The sequence below is a fragment of the Equus caballus genome, chromosome 8, assembly GCF_041296265.1.
Source record: "Equus caballus isolate H_3958 breed thoroughbred chromosome 8, TB-T2T, whole genome shotgun sequence".
NCBI classification, from domain to species: domain Eukaryota; kingdom Metazoa; phylum Chordata; class Mammalia; order Perissodactyla; family Equidae; genus Equus; species Equus caballus.
In genome coordinates this window covers 285846-304477 of record NC_091691.1, presented here as the reverse complement: position 1 = coordinate 304477, position 18632 = coordinate 285846, and the positions used below count along the sequence as shown (strand labels likewise).

The window sequence follows — 18632 nt, the reverse complement described above, 5'->3', positions numbered from 1 at the left end:
GCTGAGAGCGGGAGTGAGCTGGGGAGGCAGTGCCCTCTCGAGCACCCGCTTTGCTTTGCCCTGTTGGATTTCAGGTTGTTTATTCCTTGTTATCCCATCCATCAAGGCCACTTGGCATCTGTGCCTCGTGGTCTCCTGCAGGAGCCTTGCCATGTTGAGTTCTCCACCCCGGCCATGCAGACGGGTCAGGAATGTGCATGGAGAAGGTGCTGGAGCATGGGGCAGCCTGGCCTCAGTGCCCTTGGCCGTAGCCCTGGTACCTCGCCCAGTGCTGGGTGGGTGGCTGAGAGTTGATCCTGAATTCAGACGGTGGGGCCTCTGCACTGGCCAGGCTGACCTTCTCCCCACAGGGACCTACGGGCTGAGCAATGCTCTGCTGGAGACGCCCTGGAGGAAGCTGTGCTTTGGGAAGCAGCTCTTCTTGGCGGTTGTGGAGCAGAGCCAGGCCCTCCCCAAGGATGACCTCATTGCCCAGCTCCTGGACGTGCTCAACAACGACGAGGCGTGAGTGGGCGGGTCCCCCTGGGGCCAGTGGAGTGGACGTGCACCCCACTGCTCCGGTCAGGGGTAGAGAGGCAGGCAGGCTCTGCTGTTCTGGGAGGTCTGTGCAGGCAACTGAGGCTGGCTCCTTGGCCACGGGGGAGCCTGACGGACAGCTTGTCCTCTGCCCCTCCTGCCTTTGCCCCTTGGGCAGCTGCCATTTCTGATGTGGAAGAGGGGGGCTTTGATGACGGAAAATGGAACAGTCCCAGGCCAGTGTGCTGGGAAGCTCGGTGCTCCCAGTGGCTTGATATAGGCTTGCATGGGGCTGTGAAGGGCTAGAGGCTCCCCTCTGCCTGAACACACAGGGCTGGTGGGAGGTTCCAGAAGGCTTCAGGTGCTTAGCAAACCACAGAAGGGAGCAGCCAGCTTAGGAGTCTGCCTGGGGGTCAACTGTCATTCCCACATGCTGTCCCACCATGGCCAGGATGGGGAAATCCAGGGAATTGCCTGGGGAAAAGAAGCCCCCAACCTGGTTTCCTCAACTGTAGGCCTTGAGGTACCTCAGGTGGCCTCTGCAGGGGACACCTGCCACCTCCTGACATGTCTTGGCCATCCCAGCTGGAGGTCAAGGTGCTCGCTAGGCTGGCCTTCCTCCTATGCAATGACCCAGCTCATAGGTCCCTCTCCTTCCCCAGCCAGGCCAGGCCAGGCCAGGCCAGTGTCCTGCCTGGATGGCCCCTTGGAGGAGCCCCCCACAGCCTGCCTTGCACTGTCCTCCCCCAGGGCCTCTCCCTGCCTCTTGTTCACCCTCTCTCTCCACTCTGAACCATGGCACCTTCAGCCTCAGCACAGCCGCCCGCTTGGGGAAGCCCTGCCCAGTGGCCTCCTCTCAGCTGTAGGTCCACACGGCCCACGGCCACTGTTTGTTGTCCCCATAGGTCTGTAAGGGGGCGCTGGCTGCTCTTATTGATGGCTGTTGTCCCAGCCCTGGCTACGGTGGCAAGCAAGCCACGGGGCTCGAATAGACTCCTGGCAAGTGCACAGATGCCCACAGGGCACCTCTTATAAGGGGCAAGCAGGGAGCACATGTGGTCAGGTGACCGCACCCCTTAGCCAGGCCACCACCCACCATGCCCCTGCCCACTCAGGCCCTCTGAGATGGGAGGGCGAGCTCGCTCTGGGAAGTGGCTTCCATCCTTCCTTAGGGTGCCCTGCCCAGCTCTGGCCAGATGGACCCCAGGCATTTTCAGACCCAGCAGAGCCTTACCCAGCACTGAGCTCTCAGGTGCTCGTGTTCCTGGAGTCCTGGGTCCTGGGAAAGCTGCTGGTGGCCCTGGCAGGGGGAGCTGGCCCTGTGGTCGCTGGCTGGTGACCCAGGCCCAGCAATGGAGCCCTAAGTGAGAGTCTGGACAGAGATTTGAGGCCTTGAGCAGAAACGTGCATGCAATACCCTGTGGGCCCCACCTTCCAAGGCTGGCGGACTCCTCAGGCACTGTAGGGCTGTGAAGATGGCAGGTAGGGCTGTGGCGGGCAGCAGAGGTGCTGGTGCTGACCCCTCCCTCCTCTATCCTTCTAGGCAGTTGCCAGACCCAGCCATCGAGGACCAAGGCAGGGAGTACGTGCAGCCCATTCTGAGCAAGTACGCGGCTGTGTGTGTGCGCTGCCCGGACTATGGCACCAGGTACAGAGGCCGCTGGGCACCTCCAGTCCTGTCCCATGAGGAACCTGGCCTTCCCCTCACTCTGTGGGTAGCCAGGGCGAGGCCTTCCTTCCCTAGCTCTGTGGATCCTGAAGCCTCTGCCCTACCTAGAAGCAGCTGCCATGTCAGTTCAAGGGCCATAGGGTGAGCAGACGCCACGGTTGATGGTCATGTACAAAACACCTGCCAGCTCCCAGAGGTACTGCAGGCCGGGCACGAGGGCTCTGAGGCTTCCTTGCCTTCTGGGGGTGCCCCTGAGCTGCCCCCTTCCCCCTGCACAGCCATGAGGGGGCCGAGATGGCCTCCGGCTCACTCCTGTCAGCAAATCCCTGTGGGCCTGCAGGTCCCACTGCTTGGCTCTTCCCCTCACTCGCCCTGTGTTCCTGGGCCTGTCATGTTCTTCGTGTGACCAGGGCTGGGATTAGGTTAGCTCAGCCAGGTGATGTCACCTCACCCCAGGAAAAGGGTAAATGCTGATCTCGGCTGCAACGTGAGAACATCTGGGAGGGAGAAGCTGTTGGCACAGGTGTCTGCTGTTCCAGCAAGTTCCTTCCCTGCCTCCCTCCCTCCTGGGTGGAGAAGGAAAGGCTGTGTGTGGCTGGGAAGCCAAACCTGCCTAAATGGCTCCATCAGAGGGCCACGTGGAGGGAGCTGAGGGCAGCCCCCCTGCTGCACTCGCAGGCGGCTGGGATGCACAGAGAGGTTAGGCGGCTGGACCAGCTGGGATGCTCCAGGAGTGCCGCTGCCACGTGCCCAGTACACCTGGCCTGGAGGTGGAGTGTGGCCTCCTGTGTAGCCACATCTGCCTGGGTTCAGCTCGCACTGAGGCCTGTGGGTGCAGCCTTGTGCCGGGCTGGAGACCTGTGGTGACTGTGAGGGACCCTTGGACCCATGGCTGCCAGGGACTCATGGACGGGGTGCTTGGGTGGTGACAAGTGCTGAGTGATGCTGGAGTGATGTCACCTGTACCCCTGGTCATGGTGATGTCACCTTTATGCCTGGCTTTTGGGTCAGGTCAATGAGCTCGAGTGAGGCCCCTTCTGTCCCTGCAGATGGGAGAGGTTGGGTTATTGCTGCCTTCTTGACGGTGAGGTGCTGGTTCTCCCAGGAGGCTGTGAGGTGACCTTGCCATGGGGACATGGCTGATGCTCTACGGAGGCTGAGGGCATCTGGCAGGGGCTGGACGTGTGAAGTCCTGGGGACCAGCGAACTGAGAGGAGGGCAGGCCTGAGTTGTTCATCCTCAAGGAAATGACAGCTCAAAGCACTGTGGCTGGGGGACAGGGTGCAGGGTGGGGCCAGCTCGGTGTGGACTCCCAGCACTGCTGCTCCAGGGCCCGTGGGTTGTACACCTGAACGGTGGCCTTTTCCCTCAGGCCCCTTTTCCACTGGAGACTTGTTTTCATGACTAAATTGTGTGCTCATGTGTCCTCGTGTTCAGAGCACCAAGTCTACTCCCTGGCTGGGTACGTGGCTGCTGGGTCCGACCCCAGCCGGGAACCCCCGCTTTCAGCGTGCGTGGGCCCTCCATGGGCGGCAGCCTGTGCTGGGGCTGCTCGGCAACCTCGTACTCGCCCTCTGGCCATGGGAGATGGGCAGGAGGACTCGCTGTGGGGAGAGCTGGGCAGGAGAAGGAAGGTGTGCTGAACATTTGGGACAGGCGCTGGGGGAGGGGAGAGAGGAAAGGGGAGATTTCCAGGTGAAGATCTGGGCCCTAAGAGGTTGACAACTTGATCTCTTGGAAGAGCCGAGCTCGGCCACATGTCTGGGCAGCCCCAGGTGGCAGTGCGGGGCCATTGCCTGGGAGCTCTAGGGGGTTCTGGTGGGAAAGTGCCTGGTCAGCCCAGGGCCACCCTGGTGAGAGTTGGGGCTTTACTGCAGAGGACAGGCAGGGCGGCTGGGAGTGTTTCAGAGTGGAGGCAGCAGGACACTGAGTGTGGCCTGGGGCTAGCCCAGGAACCCCAGACCCCCCAGGCTCAGTGCCCAGATGCCCCAGAAAGACCCTTCACTCCACAAGGCTGTGGCAGCTGCTCATTCGTGACCCGCCTCAAGCTGGGCCAGGTGCCTGGCACAGGCCCCAGATGTGGTTGGCTTGCCCCTCCTGCCTCAGATCTTATCCCTGTTGGGGCTCTGATAGGTGGGCAGAAGGCATAGGACAACGGGCTGAATATGGGCCCCATGCTCTGTTTTCTTTTTAAGATTGGCACCTGAGCTAACATCTGTTGCCAATCTTTCTTTTTTCTTCTTTTTCTTCTTCTTCCCAAAGCCTTTCACTACATAGTTGTATATTCTAGTTGTAGGTCCTTCTGGTTCTATGTGAGGCACCGCCTCTGCATGGCCTGGTGAGCGGTGCTAGGTCTGCGCCCCGGATTTGAACTGGCAAAACCCTGGGCTGCCGAAGCGGAGTGCACGAACTAACCACTCGGCCACGGGGCTGGCCCCCCATGCTCTCTTTCAGAACCAACACAGTCATCCTCGTGGACGCTGATGGGCACGTGACTTTCACAGAGCGCAGCATGTTGGACAAGGACCCCTCCCGCTGGGAGACCACCACCCACGAGTTCAGGCTGCAGAGTTAACCTCCACCCCTAGGCGTGGCCGGGGGGCTCCTGGAAGGCCCTGCCTCAAGGGCCATTGTGGATGGGGACCTTCCACAGCCACATGTACTGCCCATGACTTGGCCACTGTCCCCCAGGACCAAGGCCCTCTGATTTGTGTGTGATCTATCTGTGTCCCTGTGTCCAGCTCGGGGTCCACCCTTATGCCAATGAGAGTGACAGAGTCCCATGGCTAGGGCTGGGGCAGGCCCAGTTGTGCTATGCATGTGTGAATGCATCTGGGCCTATCCCCTGCCCCTGCACAGAAGCACAGGTGCATAGGCACACACGTACACTCTTAGGGCATGCACACATGCTCAAGTGTGCCCATATTCCCAGGCAGACACAAACCCAAGTACCAGATAGGCCTCTCGCACCCACACGTGCTTCTGGCTAGTGGGTCTTTGCTTTGAACAATGTGACAGAAGTAGGCTTTTCTTTAAAAGTGGCCCCTCCTCTCCTGGGCGTTCCAGGTCCCGGCAATCAGACCTGCTCTTGGAGGGGAAACAGGCCACATTTGGGATGAGGAATGACAAAGACCTGGGAAGAACCCACTCTCATAGCATATGCACAACCTGGTTGGTGGATCTAGTGGTCCTGTGTGTGTTGGGGGTCCCATGTGCATGGGGTGGTCCTGTGGGAGGGGTGATCCCCCATGCACTGGGGGTCCTGTGTGTGCTAGGCGCCTCAGCAGGCTCTCAGGCCCCTGCCCACCCACTGGGAGCCGTGGGTTCTGGGGAGGCCCAGCTCAGTGAGGGGATGCAGCCAGCCCCTGTCGTTTCCCTTCTCCTTGGGGAGTCAGACTTCACAGGAATCTGTACTTGAATGTGAGACATTGGTAATAAAACTTTCATGCTGGAGTGAGTCAGTGCATTCCAGATCCCTAACTCGTGTGATGGGGATGCCGGCAGCTGTCGTGTGTGCGGGGTTGGCGGGGCTCTCTCCTGGTGGCCGGGCTCCCGAGGCACAGACACCGGCACTAGCCTCCTTCCACTTTCTCCTTTGCCCACGGCCTCCTGAGCGCCATGATGGAAGCCCGAGGGTCCACTGGCCTGTCTATCCGTCTGTCCTTGGGCAGAGGCCAGGTTGCGAGAGACCCTGTGTGCACGGGATGCCGTTGGTGCCTGTTATAGGGCCTGCTGCGCTGGGCGGAAAGCCGGGGATTCACCCAGGTGCAGGCAGGAGCCCCGAAGGACCCCCTGAGGGGGTGGTGTGGTCAGGCCTGCAATCAGGGTGGACTGTGGAGGCCAGGGGATGGCAGGAAGGGGTAGGTTTCAGAGCAGGAGAACAAGTGGAGTGTGTCTCAGCCCCAGGACCCTGGTTTTGGACAAGCACTCAGGAGTTCCTGTCCCCAGGAAGGGCCGAGCATTAGGCGGTCCTGTGTCCAATGCTGAGACCCAGGTTTCCCTCTGCCTCTGACCCCCAGCTTGGCCTTCTCAGAGCAGTGAGAGCTCGGGGTGGGGTGTGGACCTACACTGGACCCAACTTGCCTCCCCACCCCTCCTCCTTCCTGCCCTGACCACCCCTCAGGGCCTGACGTCCTCCTTGCTCACTTTGAACTCAGAAGCAAAGAGCCTGAGCGCAGCCAGGCTGGAAGGGGTCTCCCAGTGACAACGCAGCCTTGTCTCCCAGGCCCACGGGGAAACCAGCTCCCTGTCCCACACGTCTCTGGCTCAGCCACGACAAGCCACGCTCTCAGCTCGCGCACTGCTGATGCTGCCAACACCCTTTGTCTGCCTCAGTGGGCTGCCCACATCATGGACCAGTGCCCCACGCCAGCACCCACCCTAGCCAGGCATGTCTGCCCTCGGGGGCGCCGCTGGGCTGGCTTCAAAGCCATCTGAAGAGCCTCCCCAGATGTTTGCCTCTGCCCCAGGGATGGGGACTGTCCTGGGATAGCTTTCCCAGCCCTTGTCACGGACCCCCCTGACCCCAGCCTGCCCTGGGCCCCCCGAGGAAGGGGCAGCCCAAGATGGAGCTTTGTCGTTGCTATGGGTTGAGTTGTGTGCCCTGAAAAAGATCAGTTGGAGTCCTAGCCCCATGCCTCAGAACGTGGCCTTATTTGGGTCTTTAAGGAGGCAGTCAAGATAAAATGAGGTCATTAGGGTGGGCCCTAATCCAACATGACTGGTGTCCTTATGGAAAAAGGGAAAGTTTGGACGCAGTGACAGACATGCATGCAGAAAGAACACCCTATGAAGATGAGCTAGCCTGCTGCCCGCCAAGGAACTGGGAGACAGGCCTGGAACAGACCCTTCCCTGGAGCCTGCAGAGGGAGCACGGCCCTGCCGACACCTCGGGCCAGACGTCTGGCCTCTAGAATGTGAGATGGTAAATTTCTGTGGTTCAAGCCACTCACCTGCAGTACATTATGGCAGCCCTAGCAAAATAATTCACTTGTGACCTTCACCTTACAGATGAGGAGACCGAGGCTTGGAGAGATGCTGTAACAGTCCCTCAGTCCCTGGGCAGGTGGGGAGGCAGAGCCATGAGGACAGGAAGGAGCAGGATGAGGACAGGCGGACCTCGGAGTACCTGCCTCTGTCAGCCTATTGTCCTCCCATGCTGGTCTCACCCTGCTGCCTGGCACCCCTCCTGCCTTCACTTCACTTGCCCTGGCCCTTGCCACTGTTCGTGGCCATGCTTTCTGCTCAGCTCCTGCCCCAGGGCCTTTGCATTTGCTGTCCCCTCTGCCTGAAGAATTCCTCTCCTGGATATCCAAACTGCACTCGCCCTCACGTGCTGCAGTTCTTTACTATAGTGTTGGGGAGGCATCCCATCCAAAGGTGCCTCCGTCCCTGCTGTTTTTCTCCATAGCAGTTGCCACTGTCTGACATGCTATGTATTTTAGTGGTTTCCTGTGTGTCTCTCTGTCAGAACGAGCGCCCCAGGAACGCAGGACCTTTCCTCTCTTGCCACCACTTTATTCTGATGCTTAAGGCAGGGAGACATTTGAACCAAAGAGGACAGTGCTGAGGCTTCCTGAGCCCCTGTTGATTTAGGCCAGTGCCTTGAAGTGAGGCACCTGTGCTGTAAGAAGGGTGCAGGGACCCTACGACGCTGATCCCTTCTAGAAATGCTTTTGACGTGCCATGCAGGAATGCCTGGACCTGACCTTGGCATGGCCTAGCCAGTCCTCTGTGCTTGTCACCAGATGCGTCTGATCCCTGAGTCCTCTCCTCCTGGCAGATGGGGATTCACCTCCTTCTCAGATACCCTTTCTCAGAGAAGCCACTTCTGCTCTCTGGCTCCAAGATGGCCGAGTTGAAGTGTGCAGGCGTGGAGGCTGGAGGTGAGGGGATGACCAATGTGGAGGCAAGTCTATGAGCAAACACAACCAGTCCAGGAGTGCAGCCTGGCCCTGGGGCTCATCCTAGTAGGCCTGGGCTCCTGGCCTTCTGCCCACAGAGACCCCCCCAACACCCTATCTTTTGGTCTCTGCCAGCAGAAGGCATTGTCCAGGCCGTTTAGCAGAGACTTGGCTCATAAGTGAGGTGGGCTGAAGTGGAAACACAGGAGCCTAGAAGGAAAAGATTCCTCCCCAAGCTTGGGCTGGAGTTCCAGGTCCCAGGTATTGATCCTTGCACCTCAGGCTGGAGCCAGAAAGGGACTGTGGGGAGATCCTGTGGTGAGAGGGTCCTTGTCCATCACCCAGTTGGTCCCGGGCCATTTGGGAAGCTGGTTGTACTGTGCAGGTCTGAAGTCTCAGGTCCGACTGGGTCAGGTGGGGCCCCCAGCTCACCAAGCAACGAGGTGTAGCAAGGTCCCTAAGGCTGGATGATGGCGTAGCAAGGGTTCCCACAGGCTCTGATTGCACTTGGCCAAGGCCAGCAGCTGGCCCAGCCACAGGGAAGCTGGTGTCCCTTGACTGAGTCCAGGAGCCAGACCCTCATGGGGCTTGGTGCCCACTGTGAGGTGCCTGGTGCTAGCCACCGGGGCAGCCAGGTGAACAGAAGCGGGCAGGAAGGGAGGGAGAGGCCTGGGTAGGCCTCCGGCTTCATCACTGGCAACACCCACTCTCCTCACCTTTTTTAACTTTTTCATTTTGAAATTATTTCAACTTAACTAAAAACTTGAAAAAATAGAACAGAGCAATCCAATCTTTCACCCTGTTTCCCCAAATGTTAACACCTTACCTAACCACCATAAAATGATTACAACCAGAAAATTAGCATTGATACAATACTACTAACTAATCTACAGGCTTTATTTGAATTTTACCAGTTGTCTCACTCATATCCCTTTTCTGAGCCACCATCCAACCTGGGGTCCAGATCCCACATCACACTTAGCTGGGTCTCCTTTAATCAAAGATGGCTCCTCAGTCTGCCTTTGACTTGAATGATGACACTTTTGAAAAGCACTGGCCAGTTTGTTGGTAGAGTGTCCCTTATTTTGGTTTGCTCTTCATGATGACATTCAGGTTTTGCGCCTGCAAGTGACACACGTCCTCAGGAGGCCCATGATACATCCCTTTACTGGTGCTAACTTTTTTCTTCATTTTTATTGAGGTACAATGAATACAATGCAATGCACATCTTTAAAGTGTACAATTTGGTAAGTTTGAATGTGTAACATTTGCACGTGACCGTGGTCACTTGGTTAAGGCGGTGTATCCCAGGTTCTTCCCCCTGTAAAGTTACTATGTTCCCTTTGAAATTAGGAAATATCTGGGGCAGAAACTCCGTAGAAAACAAAGAAAAACCTCCACCTGTTTCTCATACTTTCGTTCACTATTTTTAGCATCCACAATTTTTGTCTCCAGCAGTTATCGTGCTAGCTGCCACATGGGCGATTTTCCATTTCCATCATTCCCCTTACAGTTATCGAGTGGGATTCTGATCTAAGGACGAGCTGTCCCTTCTCCGTTTACTGACGCCCTCCCCTCTCGGAGGCTCCCGGTGCCGGCTGGCAAACGAGGCGTGCCAGACAGCGCATGCGCTTGTCTCTTCGCTTTGGCTGGGAATCCTGCAAAGCCTCCGTGTGGGCGGCCTCCCCCGCAGTCCAGACCGGAGACGCCCGGCCGGGGCCGCCCCGCGCCCTCTGCCCCGCGCCCGCCCCGTTCCCGGCGGCCCCGGCGCTCGCCCCATTCCCGGCGGCGCCCCCGCCGGCCCCGGCTCCCGGCGGCCCTCGCGCTCGCCCCGTTCCCGGCGGCCCCGCCCGCCCCGGCTCCCCGCGGCCGTCCCGTTCCCGGCAGCCCCCGCGGCCGCCCTCCGCGCCGCGAGCCCCGCCCAGGCGCCGACCGTTACGGCCTCGGCCTCGGCGCCGCGCCATTGGGCCGCGCGCCGCGCGTCGGATTGGCGGCGCCGCTGCCCGCCCCGCGGCTCCCCCAATGCGGGCGGCCGCGCTCAGGGATTGGCCGCGCGCCCCAGGGCCCGCCCTCCGCTCGCCCGCGCGGCAGGCGGGGCCGCCGGGCGGAGGAGCCGGGCCGGCCTTCCCGGGGGCGGCGGCGGCCGCGCGCTGAGCGCTCCCCGCGGCAGTCGGGCTGTGGCGGCTCGGGCAGGCCGCGGGCGCCGGAGGTAGGTGCGGGGCGCGAGGGGCGCCCCGCGGGCGGCGGGCGGGCGTGGGGGCCGCGCGAGGGCGCCCTTCCCGCCTCCCTCCCTCCCTCCCTTCTATGCGGCCGCGGCGCGCGGAGCGCCGGCCTTTGTGAGGCATCATGGCCGCGGGCCTCGAGAGCGCGGCGGGCGGGCGGGCCCCGGGAGCAGCCGGGTGAGAGAGGCCCGCGCCCCGCGGGCCCGAAGCCTGGCGTCGCCTTCAGGCGGGAAAGGTACGAGCAGGGCCGCTCGCCCGGCAGCCTCCGGGAGCACAGTTTGGGGAATCTGTGAAGTCGCCCAAGTCTTTTCTGCCACCAGATGCTCGTGGATTGAGTGTCGCGCAGACGATCGGAGTGTGGCTTTATTGTAACCATGAGCGCAGTAGAAATAAATGGGAGGTGGCAACCTGTTGACAGTGATACCTGTCAAGTGTCACCAGCGGACTTGCGGTGCTTGTGGTAGGAATTGGGCTTGCCGTTTTGCATGCTTGCATGTCCCTTGTTCCCCGATGCACGACAGTCTAGTCTAAGGCTGTTGACTGTGTGAGGCCAACCACTAGGCGAGGACCCTGTTTCCCGTCACCGGGCCACGGGTGGAGTGACCCAAACCCCACCGCAGGCCGTCATTCGCCAAAGAGAGTGAATGGCCACTTGGGGTGCAGAATGTGAGGCCCCTTGGAGGATGACAAAAGGAATGGATGAGGTCATACTGCCGCTGGGTTGGGCGGGAGGCTGCAGCATGAGAGGTTTGACCGAAAGGCAGCAGCCACAGCACTGGACCATCACAGCCGGCCGGTGCCTGATGCCAGCCCAGCGAGTGGACTCCAACGAAGGGTGCTGTCCAGGCGTGTGGGTCTTGCCCTGGGCCGGGGATCCCAGGGAGCCTGCTGCGAGTCTGCTGCTGGCTCACGGTCCAGTTGGCATCCTGTGCTCACTCGGCAGAAGCATGGTGAGGCTGGCGGCCGAGAGCCCCCTTGGAGCCCTGTGTGCCAGGCGCTGTGTAGGGTGCTTCCAGGGCGGTTCTGCAGCCCAGCTGTGCCCTCAGGCAGGAAATGTGCATCTGCCTGGTTTGTCCCGTCTTGGCCTCTCTCCTAGCTGCCCTTCCCTCCTCGGTGGTCGCCTCTAGCCTCCTGGCTTTAGTGCCGTCATCGCTGCTTGACATCTCCCTCTCCCTCTCCAGCCCTGGCCTGCCTTCTCAGCTACAGCCTCACGTTTCTCCCTGCCTCTTCCACATCTCCCTGTGTTAGTTTGATGCTAAGTAGCGGTGTCCAAACCAAACCCCGATCTTCACCCACCCCAAAACACTCCCCATGTTACCTTTACCACCTCAGCACACGACATCTCTGTGCTTGAGTTTGAAGTCTCCTGGATTCCTCTCTCTCAGGCCTTTCTGCAACCCTCAGGACCATTTCTCACCACCTCCAGCTTAACGTTGGTTGGAGCCGCCCGGTGAGCCTCTTAATTCCTCTTTGTTCTCGTCCTGTTTCTCCCCTCCTCCCCTCGCCCCCAATATGTAGTTTTTCTAGACACACAGTGGTTCTTTTAAACTGCAAGATAGTGTAAAACCAAGGCAGTACAGACTGGAGCCAGCTTGCCTGGGTCATAAAGCAGCTCCACCACGTTCTAGCTGTGTGACCTTGAGTAAGTTGCTTAACTTTTCTGTCCTTAACCTTTCTCTCACAGTGCTGTGTGAGAACTAGTGACTAAAAATGCATAAAGTGCAGGGCCTGGCTGAGGGTTGGCTGCCGCTGTTGTCGTTGGGTCATGTGACCTCACTGCTTGGACTCTGCTGTCCAGTGGCTTGTGTCTCTTCAGATAAGAGCCAAAGTCCTGGTCTTGTTCTTCCTCACTGACCTGGCCTCTTCTGACTGCCCCTCCACACACTGCTCTCCCTGGCTAACCCACACTCCCACCCCAGGGCCTTTGCTCTTCTCTGTGTCACCTGGAATGTCCCTGCCCCTACCCCCACTATGCACCTGGCTCGCTCTCTTCTGCATTCGCTGACCACCCTTCTGAAGCTGCCTCCTCTTCCCCAACTCTCTGCTTTGTTTTTTCTTGAACACTTTGAGCTGTTCTTAGTCGTTACTTGTGCCTCTGTCCTGCTGAGGTGTGAGCTCTGTGGAGAAGGGCTTTCTCTGTTGTGTGTCCTCAGCATCTAGAATGGTGTGTGCCACGTGGAAGGCGTTCGGCACACACCTGTTGAGTGGATAGAGAAAGCTTACAGAGGGACAGTAAGTAACTTGCCCGAAACTGCCCTACTGCAGAGTCCTGAGCCTTGAACTGCTGCCCCTGGGCCTGGGCAGGCTTTCCTGACCTCCTAGGAGCGCACTGTCCCTCTCACGACCCCTGACCCCGCCCTGCGCCCTTCTTCCAGGTCCCTTTCGTCAGTTATTATTGTTAGTGTCTGTGCTTTGTGCCTCTACACTGGCTGCTTTTTAACCTTTTAATATCTTGTACCAACATTTGTCTTCAGTCCTCCCATCTCCTCACTTGTCTTCATGTTTGCTTTTCGGCCTCCAGGATCGTAGATTGGCCCTCATTAGGGTCTCTGCAAACCTGCCGGGCGCTGAGGGGTTTGGTCCTGGTCTTCTCTGTGTTCTGTAGCACTGGGCGTGTGACCTGTCTGTCCTTCTCTGAGATGATCTTTCTTGGTTGCCGGGAGACTGGCCTTGCTTCATTGAGTGTTCCTTGTGCCCGTCTGCTGCAGCCTCCTCAGCGTGTACTGCAGGTCTGGGTCTCATTGTCTCCATGCTGTATTTCCTTGATCCTAAGCATTTTTGATGGGCACACCTTTGGAGGAGGTATTGTGTTAAATTCCCATTGAATTCAGAAATGAAAGGACACCTTAGAATCTAGGAAATAGAGTGACAGCACAGTGGTCATTGCCTTTCCAACTTTGTCCAGGGGGTGGGGACCTTGTTGCTTGGTCATGGTAGTGCCGCCCTCAGAGTAGATGGTCAGTGAATATTTGTCGAATGAATTAATTAAATCTAAACAAGTCTCTGGTTTTTATTTGTGTCTCCATTAAAGTACAACCACCACGCTCTGTCCCTTCCCTGTAAACTTCTTAAATGTGTGGGGTCTGCTCTCTCCTGTTCATGCTACCAGTCAGCCTGCCCCATGTGGGCGTGGGCATGCATGTGCATATGTGCACCCACATGTGCGGCATGTTCATGTGTGTGTCTGCATGGTGTGGGAGTGTAGATGTATGCGCGTGCGTGCGTGTGTCTACATGTGCTTCTCCTGCTCTGATGCCCGGCCCTTCTGCAGACCTCCGGGTTTTCGGATTGCTCTTCTGACCTGCCTTCTGAGCCACACATCATCCCTTTTGTTGTGCTTCCTCTAGAGTAAAGCTTCTCAGAGTTGTGTTCTCAGCCCTCTTGGTCTGTATTTCCTCTCTGGATGGCCTCTCTCCTGTCGTTTGGCAACTCCTGCCTCACTCATATGTTCTGGCCCCCTGTTTCTAGGCCAGTCACAGTTCCAAAGCTGTGGCCTCAGCACCTGTCAGACAGGTCTGCCTGGAGGCTCTTTCCATTCTCCTCTGCGGGCTCCTGCCTGGATGCTGGAACACGTGTGTACCTCCAGGGGAGAAGCCTCATTCCCCTTCAGTTCCCTCTTGTCTGTTCTCCCACCTCTGCCTGGTCAGCAGTGCGCTTAGTTCTGTGTTTTCACCGTTCTCGAGGGCTCCAGCCTTGTCACCAGAGCCCCTTTCCCACTTTTGCCCTTTGGTCTTGAGGATTGGCCCCTGTGCCTTGGGTGCAGGCACTGTGCCTAGCATAGCTATCAGTCTTCTTCCTCAAATAGTGACTAACTATGGCATGAGAGTCACTTCACCCTCCGTGGCTCCTTATTGCCCCCAGTATGGAGCCAGGCTCCAAATGGCACCCAGGGCTCCCTGTGCCTTGGTTCCAGCTGTCTCCTGCAGCTCCCCCCACCAACCCTGGCCAGGCTCCCTTCCCCACAGCCACTACCCCCTCCTCTTCTGGGAACAGAACCATGCCACCTCTGGCGATCTTATCACACAGCATCACTGTCCCTATCCACGTCCCACCTTGTGGGCCCAGGAGAGCTCTGGGGTCCGGGATTGCAGAGTGCCGGGCCGTACCTCTAGGCCCTGGTGCCGCAGAGTTGAGCCAGGGGTGTGGCGCTCCCCTCTGACTGACCCAGCCCTAGCAGGTGAGTGGATTGCTCTTGCTCTGATGGCCAGAGGGAGACCGCACACCTTTTGTGTGTTCTGGAAAGGGCAGCCCTGCACCGTGTGCTTGCTTACCTGATAAACTGAGTTAGGGAAATGCTGCGGTGACGTTTAGTGTGGCTTTTTTTTGTTTAATCCCTTTGAACCTTAAGATAATACTCGTTTTGTGTTTCTGAAGTAGGAATTACAGTGGACAGTTAATAAGATATTTAACTCTGGACTTAAATTGTAACTCAGGTTCTCAAGAAAAAAAGTAAAGTCAGTTTGTTTTGAAACCTGAAAGGTTCTCTTAGGCAGTATTATTTTAAGTTCTTTACTATATCGTTAATAGCACTTGGCTCTTTGTACCAGGGAAATTGAAGGTTTCTGTCATTTTGTGATGATGTTTTTAAATCTCTTTGCAGGTGGAAGAAGAAAGGTGCCACTTTGGCATGAAGACAGACTCGCTTAGTCGTCAGTCATTTAAGCTGAGTGCATTGTGATTTCCAATAATTGAGGCAGTGGTTCTAAAAGCTGTCTACATTAATGAAAAGAGCAATGTGGCCAGCTTGACTAAGCCGCCAGCGTGTGCAGCGCGGGCAGGACGGCACCCGGGTCTCGACGGACTTGTGCATGTTAGCTGTATAGATTTATGTAAGGTCTTTTAAAACTCTGGTCTTTAAAATAGTCTTAACGCTTTTACTATGGAGACATATGAGAGTCCCTCTCCTCTCCCGCGTGAGCCCGCAGGAGAAGTGGTGATGGAGAACCGAGCTTGCCCCCTCCAAGCGCTGCCCCGTGAACAGTCTCCACCACCTCCCCTGCAAACGTCCAGTGATGCAGAGGTAATGGACGTTGGCTCTGGTGGTGATGGACAGGCCGAACCCCCTGCTGAGGACTCGCTCAACTTCTACGGAGCTTCTCTTCTCTCCAAAGGATCCTTCTCTAAGGCGCGCCTCCTCATAGACCCGAACTGTAGTGGCCACAGCCCGCGCACCGCCCGGCACGCACCTGCGGTCCGGAAGTTCTCCCCTGACCTTAAGTTGCTTAAGGATGTAAAGATTAGTGTGAGCTTTACCGAGAGCTGCAGGAGTAAGGACAGGAAGGTGCTGTACACAGGAGTGGAGCGCGACGCTCGTGCAGAGTGCGGTCGGGCCCTTAGCCCTGTCAGTGGAGACGTGCATGCTTGTCCCTTTGGCGGGAGTGTTGGTAATGGGATCAGTGTAGGGGGTGAGAGTGCTGATAAGAAGGATGAGGAGAATGAGCTGGAGCAGGAAAAGAGAGTGGAGTATGCAGTGCTGGATGAGGTAGAAGATTTTACTGACAATTTGGAGCTAGATGAAGAAGGAGCAGGCGGGTTCACGGCTAAAGCCATCGTGCAGAGAGACAGAGTGGATGAAGAGGCCTTGAATTTCTCCTATGAGGTATGTCAGCAGCCCCTCCTTTGGGGTGTTCTTGGCAAATCCCCAAGAGAAGTGTTTGGGAATGGCAACATCTTTTGAAAGCTGATATTGCAGAGAAAAAAGATACAACCCAGATGAGGAGGAATAATGTTAAGGTGGAAAAGAGAAAGCTCTAAAGAGTCCCGATTTTTAAACTTTCCTAATGAAAAGTTTAGCCGACAGGTTGACCTTGTCCCCGTTACCTGACCTGAGCTGAGTTGGAAGGTGCTGCTGAGAAGGCTCCCTGGTGGGGTGTGCACCGGGACCAAGCGTGTTGGTTTCTGTTGTTGGTGTTTTCCCGTTCGTCGTTGAGATGATCACGTACCATAAAGGCACACCTAGGCCCCCTTGACAGTGCCTTGTTTCTGTGTCCATTCTCACAAATGCTGTTAAGCTTGCCCATGGTGCAGGAACGCAGGCGCCGGGGGCCATGGGGTCTGAACAGCATGTTTTGCAGGATGATTTTGACAACGATGTTGATGCTCTGCTGGAAGAGGGCCTTTGTGCTCCCAAAAAGAGACGAATGGAGGAGAAATACGGAGGAGACAGCGACCATCCGTCTGATGGAGAGACAAGCGTGCAGCCAATGATGACCAAGATTAAAACAGTACTCAAAAGTAAGTCACCAAGTCAGAGGCGCTGCATGTCCCCAGGGCAGCAGAAGTGCAAGTGGAGAGCCCCAGGGCGCCGGGCGGTCTGGGCAGCGGGCTTGTGTTTTAGGGCACGGTAGTCACGTGTGGCGAAGGGAGGACAGGCTGCAGGATGCACCCGATGCAGCGGCCCAGGTGCCGATCCTGGTGTGTGCTGTGGGAGCCACGCAGTGGCTGGTGTTGTGCGGAGGAGCAGGGAAGGGACCTCTGAGGAGGGGACGTTGGTGTGTGCTGGGAGACTGGCAGCCAGTGGGTGTGGAGGCTGAGGCCAGAGGTGGGTGCTCAGCCCCCGTGGCGGATGATGGTCGTGGTCTGGGTTCTGGATTCCATGCTGAGTGTCAGGGCAAGCCGCTAGAAGCAGGCAGATGTCGGTACACAATTTTTGTCTAAAAGCACAGCTCCTGTGGCCTCAGCATGGCTGGTGCATACACTTCGGGTGGATAGGGTGGGAGCTCCTGGGTACAGGTAGAGGTGTGCCAAAGGTGCAGGCAGTGGGATTTGCACTTGGGCTTGGGGACAATGGGGAGAGTAGTCGAGAGGTGCCTAGAGTTGTGCCTGTGTAGTGACTTCACCAATGCGATGCTGGTCTGAGAGGAGTTGGTGTCAGTTTCTGTCTCTCCTGGCCGGGAGATGCCTTTGAGTGTCCAGGTGAGATGTCAGGCTGGGCACTTGGGCAGTGAAGAGGGGCTGAAGAGACGTGGGGACTTGGGTACACAGGTGACACCTTCGGCTGAGGGCCAAGGTGCAGAAAGTGGTAAGGCATCACAGGGGGAAATCGAGGGGCAGGTGGTGTGTGGTCTCCTCTGGCTGCAGAACAGGTATGTCAGCCATGCTGGGTGTCACGTGTCTGCCCATGTCAGCTAGTGTTAGAACAGGACAGGTGTTGGGTTCACTGGTTACAGACGGAGATGAACCTGGGGCCTCAGCTTCTGGGAAGTGGGGGCAGTCTTTCCCTCGGTGCCTCTGGAAGTTTAACTTTGTGCTCTCTGTGTAGCTTCAGCAGTCTCACTCTGAGCAGATGAGCTGAGAACGTCCTGAGCAGCCCCCAGCGTAGCAGTGTGCCTGGCTATGACTTCAGGTGCCTGCAGTGGCACTGCTGTGCCTTTCTGTAGCCTCCTCTTCCACCTTAGCTGCCTGGCAGGCTGCCCGGCAGTGCTGCCTCCCTCCCAGGAGCTGCAGTGTGAGCCTTATGCTCACAGACTCCCTGTGGGCTGCATGGGAGTTCTACTGGTGGCCGGGTCCACTTTGTGACTGCTCATTGTCTCAAATGAGTGGCCCAGATGCACTTGTGTCCTGTGTTGTGCTTGGCTCTTATTTTGTTTCGTTCTCCTTCTCCTGCCTTAGCCCAAAGCTGGTGTAAGGTGGCTCCATGTTGGCCCTAGCACCCGGTGAGAGTTCCTGATGGAGTCCGTGCAGCACTCCCTCCTGGGGGCTGTCCTGACACCAGCCATTGGCCAGTGTCAGCCATGTGTGTGTGTTAGGCCTGGGGTCAGTGCTGCTGGGTGGGGACCTGGCACTGGGGTGCCATTCCCTTTTCCTTGAGAGTCATTGGTGCCTTTTTTGTCACTACGTATTTATTTTTTATTTAACTTTTTTTGAGGAAGATTAGCCCTGAGCTAACATCTGCCACCAATGCTCCTCTTTTTTCTGCTGAGGAAGACTGGCCCTGAGGTAACACCTGTGCCCATTTTCCTCTATTTTACGTGGGATGCCTACCCCAGCATGGCTTGACAGCAGTGCGTAGGTCCGCACCCGGGATCCAAACCTGCGAACCCCTGGCCGCTGAAGTGGAACGTGTGAACTTAACTGCTTCACCACCGGGCCAGCCCCGTGTATATTTTCTTTTAGACTTCACTTGCTTTTTTCCTTTGTTTTAAGTTTTTAACTTGCTCCACTATCTGCAAGAAAATTAAGTCTTAGTTAAATCTTTGCCTTGTGCTTTTCCCAGCAACCAGGCCTGTGAGCAGCAGGTATTAAGTGGATAACAAGTTTTGAGCTTTTTTTTATGACTGCCTGTAAAGTGAGGAAGGAGTTGAGATAGTGTGTTAAAACTGA

At 57.3% G+C, this 18632-nt stretch overlaps 2 protein-coding genes across 35 annotated transcripts in view; both read left to right on the top strand.

Moving 5' to 3' along the window:
- The window catches only part of TANGO2 (transport and golgi organization 2 homolog), a 50633-nt gene extending 44991 nt beyond the window's left edge, over nucleotides 1-5642 (top strand). For 17 of the 24 annotated variants that reach the window (XM_023648106.2, XM_070275174.1, XM_023648104.2 and 14 more), the window contains 3 exons: nucleotides 351-504; nucleotides 2060-2164; nucleotides 4640-5642. In XM_023648106.2, the coding sequence (XP_023503874.1) occupies nucleotides 351-504; nucleotides 2060-2164; nucleotides 4640-4760 (380 nt within the window). In that variant the 3' untranslated portion in view covers nucleotides 4761-5642. The remainder of the gene's footprint in view (nucleotides 1-350; nucleotides 505-2059; nucleotides 2165-4639) is intronic. The other 7 variants (XM_070275182.1, XM_070275184.1, XM_023648107.2 and 4 more) reach the window with 2 other exon arrangements.
- Nucleotides 5643-10160: 4518 nt separating this feature from the next.
- The window catches only part of DGCR8 (DGCR8 microprocessor complex subunit), a 36792-nt gene continuing 28320 nt past the window's right edge, over nucleotides 10161-18632 (top strand). For 4 of the 11 annotated variants that reach the window (XR_011441265.1, XR_011441262.1, XM_070275145.1 and 1 more), the window contains exons 1-3: nucleotides 10161-10297; nucleotides 14911-15909; nucleotides 16385-16544. Coding sequence is in view for 7 of the 11 variants with exons in the window: in XM_070275145.1 (XP_070131246.1) it covers nucleotides 15190-15909; nucleotides 16385-16544 (880 nt within the window). In the remaining 4 variants the exon portion in view is untranslated. Of the gene's footprint in view, nucleotides 10298-10326; nucleotides 10546-10630; nucleotides 10771-11065; nucleotides 11261-11695; nucleotides 11761-13315; nucleotides 14488-14910; nucleotides 15910-16384; nucleotides 16545-18632 lie in introns of those variants that run through there. The other 7 variants (XM_070275143.1, XM_070275142.1, XR_011441263.1 and 4 more) reach the window with 7 other exon arrangements.